The following is a 24,778-nucleotide window of genomic DNA, read 5'->3' on the forward strand; positions in this document are numbered from 1 at the left end:
AAAGACACTTTGAGCTGCGAGAGGAAATCTGCCAGTTCATGGACAGTAAGGGGAAAGACTGCACAGTTCTGCGGGATGAAAAGTGGAAATGTGAGTTGGCGTTCCTGGCTGACATAACGTCGCATCTTAGCGCTTTAAACCTTCAACTCCAGGGACGGGAGCACATAATAACCGATATGCATGATGCAGTGAAGGCATTTCAAGTGAAGCTGCGCTTATGGGAGACACAAATGCACCAATGCAACTTGTCTCACTTTCCCTGTTGCCAAGTAATACGGAACCAAGAAAGTGCCACAGTTTTCCCAAATGCCACCTTTGCTGAAAAACTCAGCGCGCTGCGCACTGAGTTCGCACGGCGCTTCAGTGACTTTGAGGCACAGAAAAGTAACTTCGAGCTGCTTCGCAACCCATTTGCAGTCGATGTGGAAACCGCACCTGTAGAAATGCAGATGGAGCTGATAGAACTGCAATGTAACGGGACACTGAAGGCAAAGTACGACACTGCGGGGCCAGCACAGTTCACTCGCTTCATTCCTGAAGCGATGCCGCAGCTCCGCCAACATGCGGCTCGAATCCTGTCCATGTTTGGCAGCACATATCTGTGCGAGCAGCTGTTCTCTGTGATGAAAATTAACAAAACGTCACACAGGAGTCGCCTCACTGATGAACACCTGCAATCGATCCTGAGAATCTTCACAACACAGAACCTAACCCCAAACATAAACGAACTTGTTGCAAAGAAAAGACTCCAAGTATCAGGCTCTGACTAAATAGGACAAGAAAATGGAATGTTATGATTTGTTATGATTATACTTTTGCTTTAAATTCAATTTTTTATTTATATTTTCAGATTTTTTAATATTCCAGCATGTACAGATTTTGAATGTATTGTATTGACAGGATATTTTTTTATGAAGAGCAAAATATTTTAAGTTGAAATGTATTTATTTTGGAATGATATCCTGTATTTTGGTTCATATTAATGGTTAAAAAACATAAATATTTAGTCTGTTAAATAAATGGTTATACTGTTCGGCCCGCGAGTTTTGAGTTTTGGCCCCCTGTGCAATTGAGTTTGACACCCCTGCTCTACATTGATAGAGACTATAGGAATAACAATTGTCGTTTATACAGTACAATACTTATGACAGCCATACAAACCACTGATATACTACTGAAAATACAGCTTAAAAAAACCCTTCACAGCAGTGGGTCACTGAAAGTATATTCTATTAGATATGTTCTTTTAAACATGACAAAAACAGCTCTTTCTAGGGTGTGTATATATGCTTAAATTGGTCAACACTACTAGTAATCCAAGATGATGCTAAAAATGGCTGTAGCTTTATAATTTTAGACTTCTGAAGTTCTGTAGAGATTTAAAAACTGGGGGAAATTAAAGTAAAAATAATTTTACTCAATTAAACATAGAAAATCAGTATTTCAGCTCAAGGCCTCAACAATGAAATCAGACTCCACGATAACATCCTTCCTGGGACCTGCTCTCTCCCACATTTAATTACAACTATGACTGTTACAGAGCACCTTTGAGATCTGCAGATGAATATTGTACAGAAGGGCATTAGTTGCATTTCCATCATAGACCCCATTTCCCTATCTGTACAGTAGTGACAATGTTACTTGCTCAAGGCTTCAGTGCCAGATTGCTGGCACAACTGAGACTAGAACCCTCATCTGCAGGTTCCTAGACAAGCATCATAGATGCTGGTTACACTACGTCTGTCTACATATAAATGTGGAAATGGGCCAACACTCCCAAACTTTGCAGAAGATTCTATTAAGAATTAAACATTTAAAAGCCCGTGCGCATCCTTGGAGGAGATTCTAGCTATTTGACCGCTCTGAAAGAAGGCACTGCTTCCTCCAGGGATGGAGCTGGCAGCCAAGACAAGTGGCTTTTTGGGAGGACACGAGCTTAAAAAAAAAAAACCCTGTCCAGTTGTGTGCCTCTGCTAGGACAGGAATAACTTTAACTGAAGCTCCATAAAAATATCAAAGTATTTAAAAGTGCAGCTGCTCAAGCATGTGAAACTCCTTACAAGCCAGAATCTAGCTCTACCTGTATGTACACAAAGGAGGCAAGAAGCCATCTCCTGCTCAAACATCTGCACAGGGTGCAACCACAAGTCTACTATTTGTATTCTGAGCACAAGTGCTGGGAGGAGTTGTATAGTTACCAGCAGTTTTAAGATACCTCACAAGGCTCAGTCATAGTCCCACCACCTGGCACTGCGGGGAGCAAAGCTACAAAGTCACCCACCTCCTTCGTGAGCTCACTATGCTCATAAATGTGCCTTATCTCTTCACTGCTGTAGTCTGTGGATGTCTCTGCACTGGTAGAGCTGTATGAGGTGAGCTGTGGGTATCTCCGATAGTAGTGGCTGTACCCAGTGGTATCACTCTCATACATAGGGTTGTACTTCACTGCATTCTCAATGGAGGAGAGGCTATCGCCCTGCCTGTGAGAGAGAAAAACAAAATACAGAGGTCAAGTGTTGCAGTCTTTCAGAGTGCTCGTCAAAACATAGATCAAAAGATCTTCAGGTTATTTTAGGCAAGAGCTGTGGAGTTCAACTCATCCCTCTGGATTAGTGAGGCCCTGGGAGAAGTGGGCTTGCTGTCTGTGTAGACTGCTAGCTATCCTTAACAAAGCTATTGTAAGGCCTCTGCTCAAAAAACAGTGTTTTGACAACCTTGTCAGCTAATGACCTGCATCCAATTTCCATGTGTGAAGGGAGCTTCAGAGGCTGTGATGAGGTAACTTGGAAGTCCTGGGATTTCGTTGACCTCAGTCAACCTAGTTTCAGGCCTGAAAGTAAAAAACCTATGCAGGAGGTGGCGATGGTTTATCTCATTCTAGGAATGGATGAAGTTCAGCTTTTCATGCTGTCTTTGGTGCGGTTGACACAGCTGCAGTCCCTAGCAGGAGCAGATAGCGTGATGGCCGTGAGTGGTTACATTTGCTTCTCTACAAGAAATCCCACAGAGTGGTTTTTGGACAGTTGCTCAGAGGATCTTCAGGTTTGCTCATACAAGTTCAGGGCAAACCCATCCCTCTTGTGCAGATGATGCAGTTAGAAGGGTAAGTGAGGCGATACAGGCTTTGGTTTCTGCAATATACTGATGATGTCCAGCTCCATATCCTCTGCCTCATCTGACCTCACTGATGCTTTGGACATACTTACCCAGTGTTTGCATGCAAACTGAGCTTGGAGGAAAGCTAGCTGGCTGAAGTTAAATCCTCACTTGTAGCAATGTTGGCAGGTTAGAAAATCAACTGGAAGGAGTGGAGATAATACCTGCAACCCTTGAGCACATCCATCTTTTGTTACTCAGGTTTGTAATTTGGGATTCGCATTAGAGCTGTAGCTGCTGGCCAATAGGGCTCAAGAACTTTAGATGCTCTACATACCCTAATGAGTCCTCAGTGTCACTTTTTGAGTACTGGTCTCGAAGGGTCCTGGCCAGGAAGAAAATGACAGCAGATGCCACAAGAAGGAAGCCAGCCACTGAAGCAATTGCGATACCCACAACCAATGGCTCCGAGACATACTCTTCACAGTGCTCTCCTCTGTACCACCAGTTCTCACCTACACGACATCTGTAATCCCCCACACCAGCAAAAACACAAGGAAACAAGAAAGTTAAATACTAATACCAAGAGATCAATAGAAAAAAAATCAGATACTTTACTACTATAGCTGCCTTGAATAATTACTAAGCATTAAACTTTCTATTGCTAACATGTCAATTAAGGTTGTTTAAGAATTTTACGGGAGTGCCATTTAGCAAATATAGGGGGATATCTTTTGTAGGGAATTTTAAATGTTAATTATTATTTGACAGAAGTGTGGTATGTGTGTATATTACAGATGATCTCACTAAATCTATAATACACATCTATGTTTAAAAGATAGCTTTAAAACATCCCTTTTTGTAGTTTTAAAATGTATATTTAATTTCTCTGATGTTGGTTGTTGTAACGCTTATGTGAGTTAAGTATGGATCCTAATTCCTGAGACCGTAATACTTATTGCAGGTGATTTTTTTTCTAGTCAAATAATTATTAGTATGTTAATTTCCTTTTTCTTGCATCAGCTCTCCCTTTCCAACCCCCTGCTTTTAAATCTGTGATTGTTTTTTTTAATATTATCATTGTTTCCCATAAGAAAATTACATATTTTTAATATTAGCAAGAACACTGGAATTTGGTTGAGGAGGAAAAATCATGATGAGCCTAGTTATCCTCATACAGTTGTATAAATCAGAGTAAGTCCACTAAAGTACTTAGACTTACACCAGAATCATAGAATCATAGAATCATAGAATATCAGAGTTGGAAGGGACCTCAAGAGGTCATCTAGTCCAACCCCCTGCTCAAAGCAGGACCAATTCCCAGCTAAATCATCCCAGCCAGGGCTTTGTCAAGCCGGGCCTTAAAAACCTCCAAGGAAGGAGACTCCACCACCTCCCTAGGTAACGCATTCCAGTGTTTCACCACCCTCCTAGTGAAGTAGTTTTTCCTGATATCCAACCTGGACTTCCCCCACCGCAACTTGAGACCATTGCTCCTTGTTCTGTCATCTGCCACCACTGAGAACAGCCGAGCTCCATCCTCTTTGGAACCCCCCTTCAGGTAGTTGAAGGCTGCTATCAAATCCCCCCTCATTCTTCTCTTCTGGAGACTAAACAATCCCAGTTCTCTCAGGCCTCAAGCCTCTGGTACCAAAAATGTACTAAATATCTAGCCTTCATTATCCTATTGTTCATTTTGCTAGTCACTCAACCTACACCATTATCCAGGTAATTATCATGCCAGCATAGATTGCCTGTCAGAGTAGGTCAGTGTCTTTCAAAAATTGAAAACAAACGGCTCTGTTTGTTCTGGTCTTTGATCATTTGTACAAGATTTTCCCCCCCATTTTGATATTTGTTCATATTGGTTCCTCCTCAATTGGGAGTACCATTTTTAACTCAGGTATATTGGATTTGCCTTGCAAATCTGAATTTTGTAAAAGAACCAACAAAGTGACCTTTTATGATGATTTGTAGCATTTTACCACATGAATACATCAAACAATGGATTGAGTGTTAATCATTAGGGACCTCTGTCATTACACTCAACATTATGCCTTTTTTTGTTTCAGTTTTTTGGGGGGACGGGGATATAGAATAGGGAAACAAGGTTTGTACTTCCTGTTTCTGAAAGCCACTAAGACAAAGGATAACATACCTACATATGGCCCCTTGTCCTGGGATTATGTCGCACTTCCCATCATTTTGGCAAAAGTCTGGTTGCAGGTCACAGATGCTATTACAGGGCAATCCTTCAATGCTTAGATAGCCAGGATAACACACACACTCTGCCTCACCACTCCAGCGATTTACTAAGCATTCGGAGAACTCATTGCAAGCCTGGAACTTGCAAGGATCCGCTTGATCTCCTGAAAACAGAGAGAGACAGAGAATGTAGATAACAGATTGGATAGTTTTTAGCTCCCTGGTCTGCTCTACGTCAATGAGCATTGTTACCTACCACACTAAAAACCAACCAAGGAGATCATTCAAGACTCCTGGTCATTCTTAGTACAAATATAGCATTTCTAATGCATAGATCTGAAAGAGCTATGTCAAAGAGCATACGTGGTGTTAACCTCTTTGTACCCCACTTTCCCATCTATAATATAGGGATAAGTGACTTGTCCAAGGCTAGACAGTGAGTCAGTGGAAGAGCTGAGCACAGAACTTAGGTCTCCTGCCCCCCATTTTAGTTCTCTCGCCACTGGACTATGCTGCCTCTTTCATGCTTTCCATCATTGGAACTTTTGCCATTTCTCAAAGTTACTCTCTGCTTAAAATACAGCTGAACTTCAGCACTATCCATTATAGAAGAGCTGTATTACAGCTGTGGGGAGAGCATAGTGAGGTTTGTATGTATCCTTGCAGTACGCACAGTGTGCTAGACAATGTGTGCACACAGAGGAAGAGGCTGCACTGTCATTGATCCCTTATCTATCACCACATCCCACTGAAAGCTGAACCATAAAATGACATTAATTATTAAGGACAGTTTAAAAATCAATATTGAAGATTTTTCTAGCCAAATTAGATCATCTCTCCCCCGCTCTGTTGGGAGACAAGCTACTTCAATGCAGTAATAACCATATCGCAGTTATTTCCTGTTTTTAGTATAGGGGAAAATATTTCTCCATTGCTAATCTATGCTAACTATTGGCAAATGCTGACTCCTTAATTGCAAGCATTGTATTACGGTGAGGTATCTCTTGGAGATCATGTTTTTGCACAAATATCTCTGGGAACAGAGGAAGAGAAATATAGAAAACAGATTTTTTCACACACACCCCTTAACCAGAGGAATTGATTAAGGAAAGGTCTTTTTCACTGTTACTGAGATCAGACCCAGAATTCCAGAGTAAAAATTCACCCTCTTTTGGGAATTAGATTAAAGACGCAAGAATGGCCAGAAGATAGAAGTCCAACTTGGAGTCAATCTACAGTAATAAGTTATGTAATATTAAAAAGTGACCTGAGGAGTCATGATAATTAACATGTTTGTTATAATGAACCAGGACCAGCTGCTAGGACATTAACCCTATTTACACAGTGTGTTAATGCTACGACTCAACGTTGTGTTCAAACGGAAGCAATTTCCCAGTATATTTACACCCTTGAATGAGTTATTTCTGTGAGGAAGGATCTTCCTGCCTAGGAAGAACTGCATGGAAGAGTCCAGCCAAATGAGGGAGCCAGGAACATGAGCGTGCTGGAGTGGGAGGGAGGCTGGGAAAAACAGGGGCCAAATTCTATGTTCTAACCTTCCCTCTGCCTGCAACCACAGTGAAGTTAGTGGAGTGACATAGGATGCAAGTCACCACCAAACATGGCCCCAAACTTCTCTAGGAGGCCGTAAAGTTTTGGTGGATGTTGGTCCTACTTTGCCTTAATCTGCCCCACTAAGCAGACTGGTTTTCACAGTTTTAAAAACTCCGCTGACACCAAGACTGAGAAGAGTGATGATGCTCTTCTCTAAGATACTGAGAAAGTCTGCTCAGTTTTTGAACCCCAAGTATATTGACTTAGCAGACACTACTCACTGCACTGGCAGCACTCCCACACTGTCATTACCTGATTCCACGTCCAGGGAGTACTTGTCAATGGCCAGGTTCATGGTCTGGTAGGCAGTGTTGCAGAAGTCTTCCAGAATTATATAGACTGCATTCGTGACATTACGAGGCACAGGTTTTTCAAACTTCATGCGGCTGTTCACCACAATACTGCCATTCCTGAAGTTCAGGATTTCGAGATTCTGGAAACCTGTTAGATTGGACTGGAGGTAGGGAACCAGCTGCAATGTAGGAAACACAATATCTGTACTGATATATAAATACAATGATAGAAGATTTATTTCTGAATCTATTGTCTAGGCCAATTGTAATGCTATTACATCACACACAGAGACTAGATATTTCGTCCCAATCACATTCAAAAAAAGGTATCAAAACTTTACCCAGCTGAGGCCCTACTGGCAGCTTATCAGGAGCCTGAGAGATTCACATAATTTTCATAATATAGAGCAAATCACTGCACGCTTCCTGTTCTATAATAGAAGTGCATCCCACTGGATGCTGTGCTCCATCTTGATCCAAGCAAGCTCATACTGCATAACAGGACTTATCTCTTGGGTATCACCCTTCATACTCCAGATAAACTATTTGATTTTCAGTTTAAAATCTGATAATTACTCCTGTGGCATTCTGCTACCCATTGGCTATTTAAGAGATCGGTAGATCCATAGGCAGTTTAATTCACTGAGCTACAGATTTCATAAAATAGTTGTTCTAAATAAAAAAACCATCTTAAAACACGTGAGAGCATCCAGTAACATATCACTCTGCACTCCCAATTATTTTACCCACTGATAGATCACTGTTTGGAAATGTGTGAACACAAGGGGCCAGTGGAGCCGATTAAAATACATGATTTACAGCAGCCAAGCATCTGACCCCGTATTACTAAGTATTTAAGAGACTTATTTTTGCCTTGGTAAATCTGTCCCCCACACAAGTGAAATGTCAAAATTTGAGACACTAATATTCAAATAAAAGCGTTACATTTTCCAACCAAATTCTCCCACTACAGGATAAAAATAACATCCACTATCATAAATATGAGCTACTCTCAACCTGTGGGATGTACTAGGCTGCTATAATTTTGTTGCAAACACTTTCTCTCTCTGTGTGTGTCTCTTTCCCCCCTTTAATCACATGCACTATAAGAAAAGATTTTAACTTGGGGCTTATAGTAGCTGCTAGTAACAGATATTAATTATAAAGCGAATCTTACCAGTTCTAAGAATCGTTGCTCCAGTGCCTTATATTCTGGGGAATTTTTATTGAAAAGGTCCTCTGAAAACATCATGTTGGTAACACGGAGGCTAAAGAACACCACTAAAGCTCGTGAGGATGTGGTAGTGTTGCGATTTGCATGCGTGGGCCAAGCTACGCTGGCCATCTCTGTGGAGTGGACATTAGTAGATACCTCCATGCGACTATCAGTCATACTTCTTTCTTCCAGGTTCATCTCGTGAGGATACAACATTGTGCCCACATGATCCAGATCCACTGAAGTATCCTGTACTCTCGTAGTCATGTCCTCCCCCAATTTTGTTGAGCTAACAGTAGGCTGAGATACTGTATATTGTGTAGTAGGGAAACTGGACAGAGAACCAATAGGATTCTTTGTTATAGTCACTGTTGCAAAAGAACCCACTGCCGTATTTAAGCTACTAGGGGTACTAGTATCATGGTCTGTACTAGACCATCCAGTGAAATCCTCTGAACCAGTGGCCAGCTCCAGTAAATAAGGAGCTATGGTTGAAACTTCAACCCTAGTCGGTGCTTCAAATTGCATGTCTTCATCTGCAGGTTTCTCAGATGCCCTTTCAGTGTTGTGAGTAGGCCAAATATTTATTGGTTTCACAGCAAGTGATCCAGGAGCTTGTTGAGTTGTCAAGTGCAAATCTGGAGTTTGCTGCTCCTCCATTAAAACATCAGTGACTATTTTTTCCATCGTAGGAGTTGCTGTCAGGACTATTTCTGGCTTGAGGAGCCCAGTCCATGAGGAATCCATGTCTTGGTGTCCTATTGTAACAGCTACACCTGACTGGACCATTGTGGATGGTTCTTCTGGCTTTGTCCCTTCCCTGTTTTGGTTTCCTACTGCTTCATAAATGATTTGATGATCCTCACTGGAATCTTCAGCTTGTTTTACATTGAATGTCCCTGTAGATGTAAGGAGATGACCTTCTATAGAGATATCTTTTTCATGTGGTGAGATGGAGGTCTGTTCATCTGCCATATCTAAAGAAGAATAGTCCACTGAGGGCTCATTTGCAAAGGATGAAGAATAATCAGACATGCCTGATGCCTCTGATGTTTGCATGGACAGTTCCACATTCAAGGTTTCTTGTGTCCATAACATAGGCACCTGCTGAGTTGCAGTTTCTGAAAGTCCAGGTACATTTGATTCAGAGTCATCAGTGAATTCTCCTCTTGCATTGGTCATGCCTCCATCCTCAGGATTACCATTTAATTTCTCTAAAGAATCAATGATATAATCTAGGATCTGTTCCTCAGGAGTATCCTGTGCTCTGATTAACAGAGAATCATTTTTATCTTTCAGCCAGCTTTCAGGAAGACGGTAGAAAACTGGCTCTAATGTTGCTATGCCCCACGGCCATGCCTCTTGACCTGAAGCATCAAATGCTGATCCAGATCCATCCTCATATATAATTTCTCCTCCTGGATACTGATCGGGTTGCAGAGGGTTCACCTCTAAATATACTTCTCCATCCTCCAGACTGTCATGGGATATAGAGTCTATGTCAATGGGCGTGGCTTCTCTTGCCTTCTCTGTAGAGGTCACTCCCTCATTATTAGGCTTTGTTTCTGATGTAGAGGCCATTGTTGGTATAGAAGTCGGAGGAACCACAGAAGTGTCTGTGGATGGCATTTCTTTTGGTGCAAGATGAGGGTGTAGGCTGGAAGGCAGAAGAAAGCCTTCCGACACTCCAGCATCTTTAAACACAAAGTCAACAATTTTCATTTAGTTGCAGCTTATGCAATTTTAGCTTGTCAGACTCTATTTCTCTTATCTCCCCAAGGATCAGTAACTCTGTTTTTTCCCATTAAATACCTTGATCTCCTTACATGCCAAAGTTAGAAGTATCTATTGCTGATTTATCTACTGCTGTATCCAGCTAAAACTACTTGGCAGTGTTTCTGTGAAATGGAATAACGGGGCTCATGCATACACCATTAATCTCTTTAGGGACAAGCAGGTCTTATTAGTTGCTATAAACATTTAAATTTAGAAGTTGGTTCTTTTTAGTCACATGCACACTCTGAAGGTGAAACTGACTGAATACATAGGAGTTTCTAGGAAGTTGTTTTGGAGGGCCCTGGCTCCTGAGCACAAGGTAACATTGTCACCCAGACTTCAACTTTTGTAAATGAAGTGAAGTAACTTACCATCTTCTAAAGAAGCAGGGATAGACAGCCATTCCTGAGAGTCCACAGGAGAGCCATTTTCTAACATTGATGGGGTGCCAGAATGAAGAGTCCGGCCCCCTTCCTCTAGACTCATCCCACCAGGAGAAGAAGTGAGGACAGCCTTTGGTGTTGAATTCAAGTTGTTCTCAGAGTCCAGGTTTTCGGATCTTAACCAGATTTCATTGCCATTGGACTGTTCACTATCAAAGGTGAAACCTGGTTTGGTGAAATCAAGTGGCAAGATATTGCTTGCAGTTGTTGCATCTGCAGAGGGCCACTCAGCTAAAAGGGCATTATCCTGAAAGATAAATCCATAATAACCTATTATTCTGTGACTTGTGTCTGTGTAAGGACTGCACACAATATGCTAAGTAGTACAGTAATTGTTAACTAGTGGCAGCTTCTGCTTGATGGGCTTTTGTTTCCCTGATTAGGGGATAACATGCAGTATCCAGAGGTTCCAAACTGTAAGGATTTAGCAATGGGTGCCTCTGTTAGTAAGTTATAGGGGCAGGGCTGCATATGCCTCATCATGCATGCGGCCTACATTTTAAGTTAGCCCATGTTCATTCCAAAGGATAGGATCATATACAGATTCTTTAGAGGAGAACAGCAGCATTCCTTGAAAATAATATTCAATAGCAGTGGTATACTGTGGATTAGAATGTGCACTACTTATGCCCATCTGTTTTCCTTTTACCAACTGAAAATTTACTGATGTGTTATAAATAAGGTTATGATTCTGTCACGGTTATTTTTACTAAAAGTCAGGGACAGATGGGCAATAAACAAAAATTCACGGAAGCCCATGACCTCTCCCTGACTTTTACTAAAACTAATTGTGACAAAATGGGCCAGACGGGGGATGAGAGCCCAAGCCCTGCGGCGGGAGGGGTGGGGGCCCCCTGCCACCAGTGGTAGATGGGAGCTGCGGGGGCCCGTGGCAGCTGGGAGCTCCAATCCCGCCGTCCCGAGGCCGAAGTGGAAAATGTCACAGAAGTCTCTGGAAGTCACAGAATCAATGACTTCCATGACATAATCTTATCCTTAGTTACAAACCAGTAATATTCAATTAAATTTTTCACAGGTCAGATAAAGGAATGTGCATATCTTGGCAGGCTAAAAGGCTCTCTCTATGGTCACAGGGCTCTCCGGGTGTTTGCTCTCTAGGGAGCCTGCCAGGGATCGCAGCCGTTCAAAAGTGGTGTGCCGGATTGTATTTATTTATCTCAAAGTAAAAGGCTAAGCATGCCAGCGTCTTGCAAAGAAATAATTATACAAATACACCACAATGCTATTAAAACAGCATGCTATTGATATTAATTCTATTAATGTAATAGTTTTAAAACTGGAAATTAAACTCATGAGAAATTAAATGAATTTTAATTCATTAAGCTGCTCTGTGGGGTTTTTCTTCTTTTTCTGAAAAACTACTACGCTGGATGCAATCAAGTTAACTGATGAAAGCACGTCAATTAATGATTGCTTTACGTTACGTAATCACCTGATTAAAAGTGTACCCCTGTAAATCAAAATGTATCAACAAAATGTAGCTTCAGTGTGTTTAAATATAAATTAAAAGTTTATAAATTAAATCCATGGCATGATTATAGAGGGAAAATAAATGGAAATGCATCTGCCCAGCCCCCATCAGTTCTGCCCTCTAGCGCTTCCATCTGCCCAGCACTCTAACCCCCCAATCTGCCCGGCCCGCAAATTAGTTCTCACCTCTAGCCACACCCTGCTCTCAGCCCCCCCCCCCTATCTGTGGCCTTCCCAGCCTCATCTCTGCTCTTACTGGGATTCTTCACCCAACCGTCACAGCCCAGGTTGGGTGGAGGTTGCAGTAGGGTCCCCCTCCCCCTTCTAAGGCCTGGTGGGAAGGCTCCAGGGGTTCTTCACCTCCCTCTTCCTTCTCACATTGGGTATTACAGGGAGGGAATAGGGAGTGGAGCTGCCCTGAGTTGCAAGGCTCTTTCTGCTCCCTCCTTCCCCTGCCCCTCCTGTGAGCTGGGAGGGCTCCCCTCCTCCTCCTCCCCCTACCCTTCCTACAAGAATAGGGTAGGCTGCTGAGGGGTGGGGAAGAAAGCTGTGCTGCTACTTCCCAGCAGGCATGAAGGATCAGCTGATGCTCAGTGGCGGGCCAAATGGGAGGTCCTCATGGGTTGGATGTGGCCCATGGGCCGCCAATTAAAGAACAATGTTATAAGCTACCCATCAGCTGTCTCAAGTGCCCCTGACTCTAATATAGAAACCCATCCATCTCCTTGTAGTTTATAGACATATTTGGGTAACAACGCACACTTTTTTTAAAAGCCTGTTAAAACAGTGGAATCTATAAGAAGAGGAAGAATGCTTAGAACTTACATAGTGCTTTTCATCTCCAAGCTAAATGAAATGCAGAAAGTAAACAAACAAACATACATGGTGAAAAGCAAATTTGATTTCAAAGCTTTTCTTTTTCTTTTCTACACTATACTTGTGTGGGCATCATAACAATCATAATGCTTAGCACTTTTCATCCTCAAACATTAATCTATCCTACCTCTGTGAGATAGGGTAGGTATTGTCTCCATTTTGCACATAATGAAACCAATGCAGAGAGATTAACTTAACTGAGACCAAAGAGGGGGTCAGCATGTCATCTGTGACTAGAATTGAGGAGCCTGGCTTCCAGTCCTTGGCACAGAAAAATAAACCAGGCGGGCAATGTGCACACCAGTGCTCATTCCCCTAGCATGAATACTCGTCAAAGACTCGTTTAAGCTCAAATTGTCAATGTCAGATTGCATTTTTAGTTGTAAAATTTGCAATCTGTGATGTGTGGGCCCCTATCCTGCAGTGTAATTCACTAGTGCAGGCCCTTGGACTCCACCAAGGAGAGGGGTCCATACTAGCAAATTACATTGTAGGACACGTTAGTTATATAAATTCATCCAATAAGGGAATAGAAACAATACCATACAATTTATGTAATGAATCTATAGGTGTGTGAATTGTGAACACTCACAATGGACTCTTCACAGTCTATACCTAAGAATTATTCTGAAGTAATTTGCAAATGATGAATAAATCTGAGAATTTAATTATCTGTGTTTGAACAATTTGTGAACAGGACAAAAAATGTAGATTTCACAGAATAAGCTGTTTTCTTGTGAATTATTTGTTCAACTCTTTAACAAGTATTTGCCTTTCCTATTTTTATGACTAACCATTATTCCACTCCTGATATCTTTGTAGGCTGTTTTCATTTTAGCAATTGCAAGCTATCAATTAATTGAAAATTAATTTATACAAGTTATGTGCTTCAGGAGCAAAAATCATCAAGGTGTGTAAAACTATCAGGGTTTGTTTTGTTTTTTCCCCAAGGTTAGCCAAATAAGTATTAAAAAGAACAAACATAAAAACTGGTATCAATAACTTTTCAATGCAAATTTTTTAAATGTTAGCACGCAGGTTCCAGGAATTGCACTTCATCATTTATTTAATGTGGAGAGGTGTTCCTATGACAACTAATGCATTTCAAAGATTCTTGTTATGGTACAATGTTATATTAACAAGTTTAATATTAGAGTGGCAAGTTCTGTTTTTGCCAATATTATTTGAATGGCTTACTAATATGACAGATCACTGAAAAAAACAAAAAAATCCCAATTTTCCATTTCTTGCTGCCAGAAAGACATTACATTCAATAATCCAGCCTATTACAACCACCACCTCTGGTTTAAATCTTATCTGCAGGATTTGAGAGAGATACAGTGATGAGGATTTGTAAAATTTAAAGAGAGGTGGATCTAGAGTTAATTGATATCTGCTACTGATCAGTTTGTGAAGTCAGGATAGTCCCACAAAAATATGATGAAATAAAATTTTAAGGACTCTATTTTAAACTATTTCTACAGAGGGGCTAATACAAAAATATAGCAGGATTCATTTTCTCACTGGCACTTAATTTCTCCCATATAGCTTTAGCTGTGTAGAACAGATATTGGAACTGAGCAATTAAAAAAATTCAGCCTTGTTTTCTGTTTGTAAACTGTTAAGCAATTTGATTTTCTTATTGAAATTGTTTCCTAAATAATTTCTGTATTGTTCATTGCACATAGCAGCTTGCTGCAAGTATTCATTATCTAAAACTGAAGCTCTTGATTGGAAATGTAGGTCACATGCTATTGTTTCTATTCCTTGACTGGATAAACAGAGCTATTGGAATCAGGTTTCTGGGTGCAAATACCTGCTTTTACAAGTTCATAATTCCCTTCCAGAAAATATTCTCAAAAATCCAATTAAAGTGAATTGCTGCAAACTTTCCTGTCAATAAATTCATTTGCTAGAATATCTGCAGAAAGTGAACATAGAAGGGATGTAAGCACAGCTAAAGTTATTTCTTTTATTAATGCATGTATGGAACATTTTTAACTATTCACTTATCTCTAGTAAATATACAATATAGAAAACCAATCTCTACAAATTAGCCAATACATTCATGCTGTTCACCATAATCAATCTGTTATGGCAATTCCATGTAAATTTCTAGGTTGCATAGGTTTATTTCTGAAGTTTTTATTCAGCCTACTGAAGTGATTCTACACATATTAATATACTGTATATTAATATAATGTACATCATAACATACACTCATATTAAGTCAATGGGAGTTTTACTTGAGTGAGGACTTAAGGTACTTGGCCTGAAATTAAGTGTGCCCAGGCTCTCAAAACTATCTGCATAATGGGCCAGATAAAAACAGATTGGGTCACCACCAAATTCAGGGATGTTCAGAAGCTGTGTCTGAATTTTGTGGCTTAATTTCAATTTATCTCAATACGTATATAGTCAGGTGTTGCCTTAAACGCCTTCAACTTTGGAGCAAGCTTGGACATATAAAAATGAAACTACTGGCCAATATTTTTCTAGATTTCCTTTGCTGTTACTGAGACATAGGTTTGTTTTTATAAAAACTGAGCCCTGCACTTCTCAGTGATAGCAGTACAGCTGCAAAGGAGGAACAGGAGTCATATTTTAATCTAATCTCTTCCATGGGCAAAATTTCCCCTCACGTCTACCTCTTCTGTTCCAAGAAAAGGCTCAAATGATACTCTTCAGTTGTTAGGACCATCATTTCCCTATGAAGCCATCCATAATCAAAACATTACAAGAAACCAGAAGGGAATCCTAAAATGAAGAAGTGGTTAGACAGGCTATAACAAGTACACAGTACTGGCTTGTACTGAAAAGAACAGATCAGCTTCTATTGCAGGAGGCGTGCCACTCTCCTAAGACCAAGTATTTCCCAAAAGGAAGACTTTCAAAACAGAGCTCTCTCATTAGACTGTGTGTCTCTATATTGTGTGTATTTCTGAGCATTCATTCTGTATTTCAAACATGGCAGAGAGCTGTGTTTTTGGATTCTGACTATACTTCCACCTTTTAGAGTTAAACTATTTGGTTGTGTTTGTAAGTAGGCGGCTGGAGGACAAATCAGAGTCATTAGAATGAGAATGCAGTGCAGAAATGTACTTACAACATCAGCTTCTGGAGACTCAAGAACAATTGGATTTTCAGTAATCCTGGATGTGTCTTCAGGTGCAGGGGAGAGAACTTCTTTCACTGTGGAAATAAAAGATACGTTGTTAAATCACAGTTCATATGGAATGGTTATTGTAGTTTATATGATGCCAAGTGTGTTTTGTTGTCTTTTTTTCCCTCCAAATGCTGTCACAGCTGGGGGTGCCTGAAAATAATTAAAAGCAGAGGATAAGAAAACATTCAGCATTTGAAGGTGTCCACTGTCCAATTTATCATCCCAATTTGCACTTAGAGAATCCTGTGAAAAGTTGCACTAGCACTGCAAGGAAGTTGTTTGTAGAAGCATCAGGGTACTCTGGATAAAACCCTCACTCATTTCTCTTCTCGCCATCTTATATTTACTTCCAGGATCTTCTCAAAGTGCTCACCAGAATGACTGAGAGTCTGGAATGCCCTTTATCAGTCACACTTAAAGCAAGGATAGAGGAAGGATAACGACCTAGATAGATAACAATTTCCACTGGCAACAGGGAGGACATCGAGAAGACAGCACTTACCAGGCACTGGTCTGTGCTGCCAGGGCCCAACTCAGCATTACTAGGCTGAAATTCATCCCCTATGCATCACTTGAGCTCCATTTAAGTGGCACATAGGGCCTTGTGCAGGCCTTCTGCACTGAGCTGAATTTCACTCTTACAGAATGTCATCAGCATCACCCTGCTGTAAGAGGACATACAATATCATACAAAGTATATATTTTGGGTGGAATTTGTATTTCCTTTTAGTTACTGACGTATGATTGAAACCATCAATGCACACCTTAAAAATTATACATCACAATGTTAAATTAATTTGAGAGTGGCTAATCTGGTGGGTTAGGGATAGGATCCTACCACTATTGATCTGCTTTGATTTTGATAAAATCAGGAGAAAAGGAGGAGCCCTGTGGACCATACCACTACATATAACTTCCTCCTTTTGAGAGAATAGCTCCTAATCCCCCACACCACATCCTTCATCTTTTTAAAACAAATTCTGCTTAACAGACCACAGCATTTCTTAAGTAATACACACCATTAATGAGCTGGAGAGAGTCAGGGTCCAAAGTCAAAGAGATGTTTTCAAGCAAAGAGTTCTTTTGAAGGATTTCAGCAATATAAGTTCTGAAGTCACTGATTGTGTAAACAACAGTTGGGTTATCCTCAAGTTCTATGAAGGAGTTGTCCTCCACTTTGTTGGAATGAAGGTTAATAAGGTCCCAGGTGGCATTGCTGATGGTTTCCCCAACAAACGTGACAGCGTAGTGAACCTCCACACCACTGTGGTTTTATAAAGAAAAAAGGAATTATAGATCAGAGCTAAACAGTTGGCCAGCTATATCATGCATTCTGGTTGTTTGAGGAGCCAGGTCTCACACTTAGAAAAGATACAACAGTTTAAAGGGGGTCTTTGGTAAAAATATATTTAATTATTTTTATGTTTGTCTATCTCTGTAAAATGTATCACAGTTGTAGCAAAATCTTCAGAGAGAGCACCACTCAAACTCAAAATCTCATTTTTCCAACACCATGACAAGACTAAATATTTGGCTTTATGTCATAGTCATTAATAGGGCCAACCAATATCCAGAAGTGGAAATATTATGTGTGAGGAGCCCAGGTTTTTACCAGCTCTTGTCAACCCCATGAATGGCTTTGAGACATGGAATCAGCCTGGGAAAATGTAAACAAACAAATATAAAAATTTGAGACTCCTTGATCATCCCTAGTGGACAGGTTGTGCAATTTAAACCTGCTTTGAATGGTGCTCTTGATAGATCTAAAGATTTGTTTATATTGTATGCCCAGAAAAGTGCCTATTTATAAGAATGTAGTTGCTCTCATTTATTTTTATTAAGAAGCTTATATTTTGTAAATTTGTATAGCTGAATTATTTGTGCCAATCCTACTCTATTTTCTTAATTTTCTTCTCATGAGCACACTTGGATTTACTTCCCCACAAGACAATGCAGTAATCAGTTACCATACACAGAGCGTAAGCACCAGGGAGCTTTAGTTAGTGTTTCACACTTTGACTGTACAAAGTGCACAATGAGAAAATGGGGTTGTCTATGAAGTACCAGGAAACCCTGCTCCAAAGATGGGTTTTCCTCCTGCCGTAGAGCTGGAATGCATTCCTAATCAATGGCTGGGCTTAGAGAGACCTGCAGAGCTAAGCGCAGTTCAGATGTAAGCAGCAAATGAAGCTGCACTAAAACCACAACTCTGCTGGAGTTTTGCTGTTGCCACCTTGGCTGAATTTCACCCATTGTAGGCACATCATGGGCACTAAGTATCACTATGGGGAATGGAAACCGAGCACAACAATGAAAAGACAGGGCAAAAATCAGAACCCAATATGCTGGATGAGAATAATATCCGGATTTAATAAAGCCATGCTGTCAGTTGCAGCTATTGACTGCAATTAACAACTACCATCATCCACCTGAAATGGACCCAAACATCTGTTCCTTGGAGCAGAGTTTCTCTGAATAGATTCTTGTGCATCCTTTCTTGCAGAAGTGCATGGGAGCAAGGGGATGGCTTTAATACTCTGCTGTTTTTACAGAGATTTTTTCTTTCAATCCCTTCTTCTAAACTCAAATGCTGCTTCTCCATAAGATTATTTATGGAAACCAGCTTTTATATTAAGATGCGTATTAGAGGGAATTTATATTTGACCTTTAATGGATTAGGAGCCCACAGTTCATTGACTTTGGGAACTTACCTGACAAAAAAGGTATCAAAGAGAGCGCTCTTTGAAGCCCGTATTAATTGGAAATTACTTCAAAATTCTTCAAATGAATAAGGGCTTCAAAGAGTGCTCCCTCTTTGATTGTATTTTAGGAAATCTCTAACAAAAGGTCATTAAACTGTGGGCTCCTAATCCATTAAAGGTCAAGTAACTCCCTCTAACGTGTATGTGTGTCTCTCTCTCTTTGATATATATATAAACATTCCCCAAACAGGCCCTGTCTGATCTCTCCTTCCAACTGAAGAAGGTTGATTACAACTTCCACTCAGGTTCACATCCATGCTGGCCTTCAAACAGCTAAATGGGGTTTGCTTGAGATGTACAATTGTCTTAATGTATTTGGCTTTATACAGTAATAAAAAAGAGGTACGGTACCTATCAATGGCTCTAGGTGCCCTGTCACAAATTGCAATTCAAAAACAGTAAACAGCAGTTAAGCAATTTTATTTGCTTTCAACTAGAGAGTCCTACAAAAAACATAGCTCACTAACTGATTCATGTTTAGGCAGAGTTTCCTATGTAACTCTTTCTGATTACCAGTTAAATAAGAAAATTGGATTAGACTATCTGAGGCCTAAAACAGATCAGCTACTTGTAGTTTAAAGTAAATCTACAGCAAGGGATAAATTTTTACTGGATGTATCCTTAATTCTGGAGCCATAACCACACTGTCATAATAACTGGTAGTCTCATGCAATTAGCAAGCCTGTCTAAATTTACACTACGACAATAAATATACATATGTTGCCTTTACCTGTCATCATCAGGAGACCTAAACATTAAAAAAGAAATAAATATGTTAAATGAGAAACAGTTTTGTCATTCCATTTAAGTCTTCTAGTTCAGCGGTTCTCAAACTGTGGGTCGGGACCCCAAAGTGGATCACGACCCCATTTTAATGGGGTCACCAAGGCTGGAGTTAGACGTGCCTGGGGCCAAAACCCGAGCCCCACCACCCAGGGCCAAAGCCAAAGTGCAAGGACTTCAGCCCTGGGTGGTGGGGCTCAGGTTGCAGGCCCTCGGCCTGGGGCTGAAGCCCCTGGGCTTTGCCCCCCCCCCCCCCACCTGGGACAGCGGTGCTCGGGCAGGCTTAGGTTTCAGTCCCTCCTCTTGGGGTCGTGAAGTAATTTTTGTTATCAGAAGGGGGTCACGGTGCAAGGAAGTTTCAGAACCCATGTTCTAGTTTACTCCTTACAGTGACAACTCTGACATGATACAGAACAGGCAAATTTGAAAATAAACCAAATTAAATAGCTTACAAGTAAAAAATGTTATTCTACTATATAAGGGACCAAATTCTGGTTTCACTCAACTTAATGGGAGATTCACTACTGGCTTCAATGGGACTAAAAGTTGTTCTACTAAGTCAGTGCAGTTGTACTAGCATATATCAGGGGGAAAAACAGGCACAATAATGTTACTTAGGGCTACTTTATAAACATGTTTACTTATCAGAAATTAGTAGGATATCCTTGCTGGAATATTTTGCCAGAACCAGCAAGGCCTTCTCCACAGGTGCAGCCCCATGTAGTGCACGTGTAGCTACACATCACAGTGAAAGGCAAACTGTCTACAGTGCGGCATTAGCTACATGCAGCAGTGAAAGTCTCTGGCAGGGGAAAGGCCCTAGCAGCTCCCCAAACCTTTCCCTGCTGTCTCCCCAGTGCCAGAGCCTTTCCACAGTGCTGGAGTCTTTCGCTGCGATGGGGAAAGGCTCCAGCAGCAGGGAGTCACTACACAAATGGGCAAATCCTACCAAAACAGGCCCACAAATAACCTTTTGAATGTTTTATTATTTCATTCTGTAACAGCTTTTCTATGGCATTCATAACCATAGCATTTGAACCCCATCACAACCCCTCCCCCCCAGTACACAGGGAACTGAGGCACAGAGAGGGTGAGTGACTTGCTCAAGATAATCACTGGCAGAGCTGAGAACTGAACCCAGATTTCCTGATTCCCAATCTGGTGCTCCAAACACAAAAGTATCCTTTGTCCCTTGCCATTTTTGCTTCTGGTGAGTATTGTAGCCACTGAGTTTACTGGCAGGAATATTCAGAGAAACATTGACTTATAAATCAACGAGTGCAAAATGTTAATGGTGGATAAATTTCAGATTCATACTCCTGAGTATTCACATCAGAAACCTAATCCTAAAAATTATCTTCAATCCAATCAGGAAACAGAAACATGTCATGTGACCTGTGCATCCAATCAAATCAGCTCAAATCTCAATTTCAAGTACTTGCTACAAATCACTTGGAAACAATCTTTACAAAAAAATGACTCTGAATCATTTTGAAGAACAAATAAATTGGAGAAACTCCATCTTTTCACAGAATATTCATGAACAGAAAGACAGGCATAATACATCAAATAAACAATTTGTTACAAATTATTCATCTAGTTCTCTTTGTGACTTAGAGGTGAAATGTTAGATATTTCATCATTAACCTTCTGAGCCACTCAATCTTCCCTAATAGACTGGATAAAAAGTTAAGTACACTCAAAGTTTTCCCAAGAGTGTTTGGATTCCTCTGCATTTAATACTAACTTGTGTCAAATTATGAACATTTGAGAATCTTGGAGAATCATCAAATACATATCTTAAATGGCAAAAGATATGTTTATTGTATTTAAATCCCTCGGACAAAGAAACAGGGGCAGACATCATGAGAGAGGCTTTAACTGACTTCAGTGGCAGAAGAAAGAACAGCTGATCAAATTTGTCCTCTGTGGCAGTGATCAGTAAAAGCTGTGTAGGTCAATTATGAGAGCACTAGTGTTAGGTGTGTATGCCTTTATAAATCTATTTACCTGAATTCCAGCACATGGATATTATTATATCCAGGTAATTCTTCAAATGCATTTTTTACCTATTTGGGAAAAATAGAGACATAAATATGATTTATGAAAAATAATACAGTTAATTTTTTTCCTATTGACATATAGCATTAGATAGAAAGGGAAAAACTGTTTAGGAAATATTTGCAGCATTGTATAAAATGATGAGTTATGTATTTATAATAGAAAAGGACATTGGACATCATAGAATGTTTTATCTGTATATATAAAATGAGCTGAGATGGCATCTCTTCGTTGTTACAAAAACAGAAGGAAATTGTTAGTACACCCAGCACCGATAGGAAAGCTACAGACATTTGACTGTACACTGAGAAAAGGGAACTATAAATCTGCATGGTCACAATGGAGCTCTCTGGCATCTTAATTCTGTAGCGGCCTTTCAACAGACATGCATGAGGTTAAAACACAATCCGACTTTATATGAGCCCATTTAACTGACAGTCTCCATGTCTCCTGACAGCAGTGCACCCATACACTACTATCCTGCTTATCCAACTCAAATCTTCCCGCCTCCCCCCAAAGGTTCTGACTGCCTCTAAAATTCTTTGGATTAAATGTAGGACAGATTAAGACAAAAGTCTTAGGATCTAGGCCACATTGTAGCAGATCCCAAGACACAGCAATGAGTCAGCGTACCAGGTGCTAGTGCAGAACGCAGCCAATTGCTACTGGGCTAGCTCGGCTGCTTTACCTGGGTGGAATTATCAAGGGTTCAGGAGTGGGAGGAAGATCACAATCCAGTGGGTGAGGGTGCAGCTAGGAGGGGAAATGTGCGGGTGGTAAAGTGCTGGTGTATCCGGGCCTAATTAACTAGGGGACCGTCCTGCAATAGTGGGGCACAAATAGGAGAAACCACCAGTAATTGTGTTCATGTTGGAACAGAAAATCCCTGTGATCTGTCATCACAAGATTTTTTACTCCAGATTCCACTCCCCGGACCTGTTTTTAAATGGTCTCTGGTGTCCCTTTGCCCCGATCAGGGGTGGCTCTATGTTTTTTGCCGCCCCAAGCACAGCAGTCAGGCGGCCTTTGGCGGCATGCCTGTGGGCGGTCTGCTGGTCACGGGGATTCGGCAGCATTTCTGCGGGTGATCTGCCGGTCCCCGTGCCTTCGCTGTACCCGCTGCCGAGTTGCCGCCAAAGCCGCGGGACCAGCGGGCCTCCCACAGGCATGCCGCCTAAGGCTGCCTGAATGCCGCCCTCACGGCAACCGGCACGCCACTCCCTATGGCTTGCCGCCCCAGGCACGCGCTTTGCTGCGCTGGTGCCTGGAGCCGCCTCTGGCCCCAATGTATGGAGCCCTGCCTTCCCAAAAGCACCCTCCCATCTCTACCTGCAAAAAAGACAAATTATAGTCCTGTACAAAGAGATGGAGAAGCTCAGCTACTCACTACTACAGGAGCTGTTGAGCCGGCATTCTCTCAGGCATTTCATAAAGCATAATTTTGGGGAGTTCTAGTGTAAAGGAAAAATCCCATAGTGCTATGCTGACAAGATATGGTGAGTGTATGTCCCAGCATTCTCACTGAGTTAGAATCTGGATCTCAGAGGAGCAGCACTGGTTTACCATTCAAGGCAGAGCAGGCTGGCGTAGATGAGGACAGCAAGGATATTTGAGGCATCAGATTTTTAATGACTGGACAGTGAGGAGATGGGCATTTTCCAGCATGCCTCAGGCAGCAAAATCCCTAGCTAGCTCAGGAGAACCACATAAGGAAAAGCTGTCCCTAACACGGTTTTCACGTTCTATCATTGCTACCGGGAACTTGTGGGAAAAAGATTAGAAAAGGTAAATTACCTGGGAAATAAACTGTTCTGAGAGTAGCTGATGCTGCATGGTGGATGGGTCACTCAATTCCTCAGTGTATTTCTCTCCCAAAATAAGGATGCTGAACTCAACCATCTGGTCAGGAACAGGTTTCATCAGCTTTCCATCCTCCTTCTTTATCTCATTGTTGATCTAGGAAAAAAGAAAACAATGGGATTTAGTGACCTGTATGATTTGCTCTTGGGTTATTTTTTACATGAAGATCAATCCCTGGGCCATTCTACGCTTTGTGGGTTTTATCCATGCAGAGAGCAGGAAACACGCAAGTTTCCTATTTGTTTATTGGGTCATTCTGGGGGCAAGTATCTCCCCTTTTCTCTCAGTGAAATAGGATGGGATTCAGCTTCTGTAACCAAAGGGTCTTATGAGATATGCATGGATATAGGGTGATCTGCAGAGGCCTCTGCAGAACTACCCAATTGTATCCCCTTTGATCTGGGGAGCTGCACTGTAATTTCTGAAGCAACCCTGGTGCCAATGGCTGATGCCTCAGAAGGCTGTGCAGCAGGGGAATTTGCACGCATTACTGCTGATTCAGGAAGCAAGCAATATCCAATCAAACCTCAACCTAAAATATGCAGGGTCAGCAGGGCAGTATGCCCTGAAGAACAGTTGCTCCTTAGCTCTGCCTCACTGTGATCCTACCTACCAGCCCCATCCTACACATTTTTGGTGTTGTAATGTCAGGCGTCCCACGGGGTCCCAGGGGGAACATGCCACAGGATCAGTGCTCCCTCCCTTTCATGCTCCCCAGCCCAGATCAACTTAGACTTTAAGGCCAGAAGGGACCATCATGATCACCAAGACTGACCTCCTGCCCATTGCAGGCCACAAGACTTCACCCACCCACTCCTATAACAAACCCTTAACCTCTGGCTCAGTTACTGAAGTCCTCAAATCATGGTTTAAGATGTCAAGGTACAGAGAATGCACAGGTTATTCTAATTTAAACCTGTGAGTAACCCGTGTCCCATGCTGCAGAAGAAGGTGAAACTCCTCCCCAATCCCCCACGATCTCTGCCAATTTGACCCGGGGAAAATTCCTTATCAGCCCCAAATATGGGGATCAGTTAGACCTGAGCATGTGGGCAAGACCTTGCCAGCCAAACACCTGAGAAAGAATTCTTTATAGTAACTCAGAGCTCACCCCATCTGATGTCCCATCACCAGCC

The 24,778-nt window shown here is 41.4% G+C and overlaps 2 protein-coding genes across 2 annotated transcripts in view; one reads left to right on the forward strand and one right to left on the reverse strand.

The window, feature by feature from the left end:
- Window positions 1-24,778, forward strand: part of LOC101940241 (putative protein ARB2BP) — a 260,593-nt gene that overhangs the window by 85,130 nt on the left and 150,685 nt on the right. The window lies entirely within an intron of this gene.
- The window catches only part of IMPG2 (interphotoreceptor matrix proteoglycan 2), an 88,020-nt gene that overhangs the window by 4,811 nt on the left and 58,431 nt on the right, over window positions 1-24,778 (reverse strand). Inside the window, exons 8-18 of the mRNA XM_065567523.1 lie at window positions 23,577-23,738; window positions 21,732-21,790; window positions 19,669-19,686; window positions 17,196-17,440; window positions 16,117-16,202; window positions 10,572-10,890; window positions 8,386-10,118; window positions 7,168-7,387; window positions 5,255-5,465; window positions 3,434-3,622; window positions 2,282-2,480 (exon numbers count right to left, since the gene is read on the reverse strand). Of these exons, the coding sequence (XP_065423595.1) occupies window positions 2,282-2,480; window positions 3,434-3,622; window positions 5,255-5,465; window positions 7,168-7,387; window positions 8,386-10,118; window positions 10,572-10,890; window positions 16,117-16,202; window positions 17,196-17,440; window positions 19,669-19,686; window positions 21,732-21,790; window positions 23,577-23,738 (3,441 nt within the window). The remainder of the gene's footprint in view (window positions 1-2,281; window positions 2,481-3,433; window positions 3,623-5,254; window positions 5,466-7,167; window positions 7,388-8,385; window positions 10,119-10,571; window positions 10,891-16,116; window positions 16,203-17,195; window positions 17,441-19,668; window positions 19,687-21,731; window positions 21,791-23,576; window positions 23,739-24,778) is intronic.

Source organism: Chrysemys picta, chromosome 1 (genome assembly GCF_011386835.1).
Source record: "Chrysemys picta bellii isolate R12L10 chromosome 1, ASM1138683v2, whole genome shotgun sequence".
Classification (NCBI taxonomy): domain Eukaryota; kingdom Metazoa; phylum Chordata; order Testudines; family Emydidae; genus Chrysemys; species Chrysemys picta.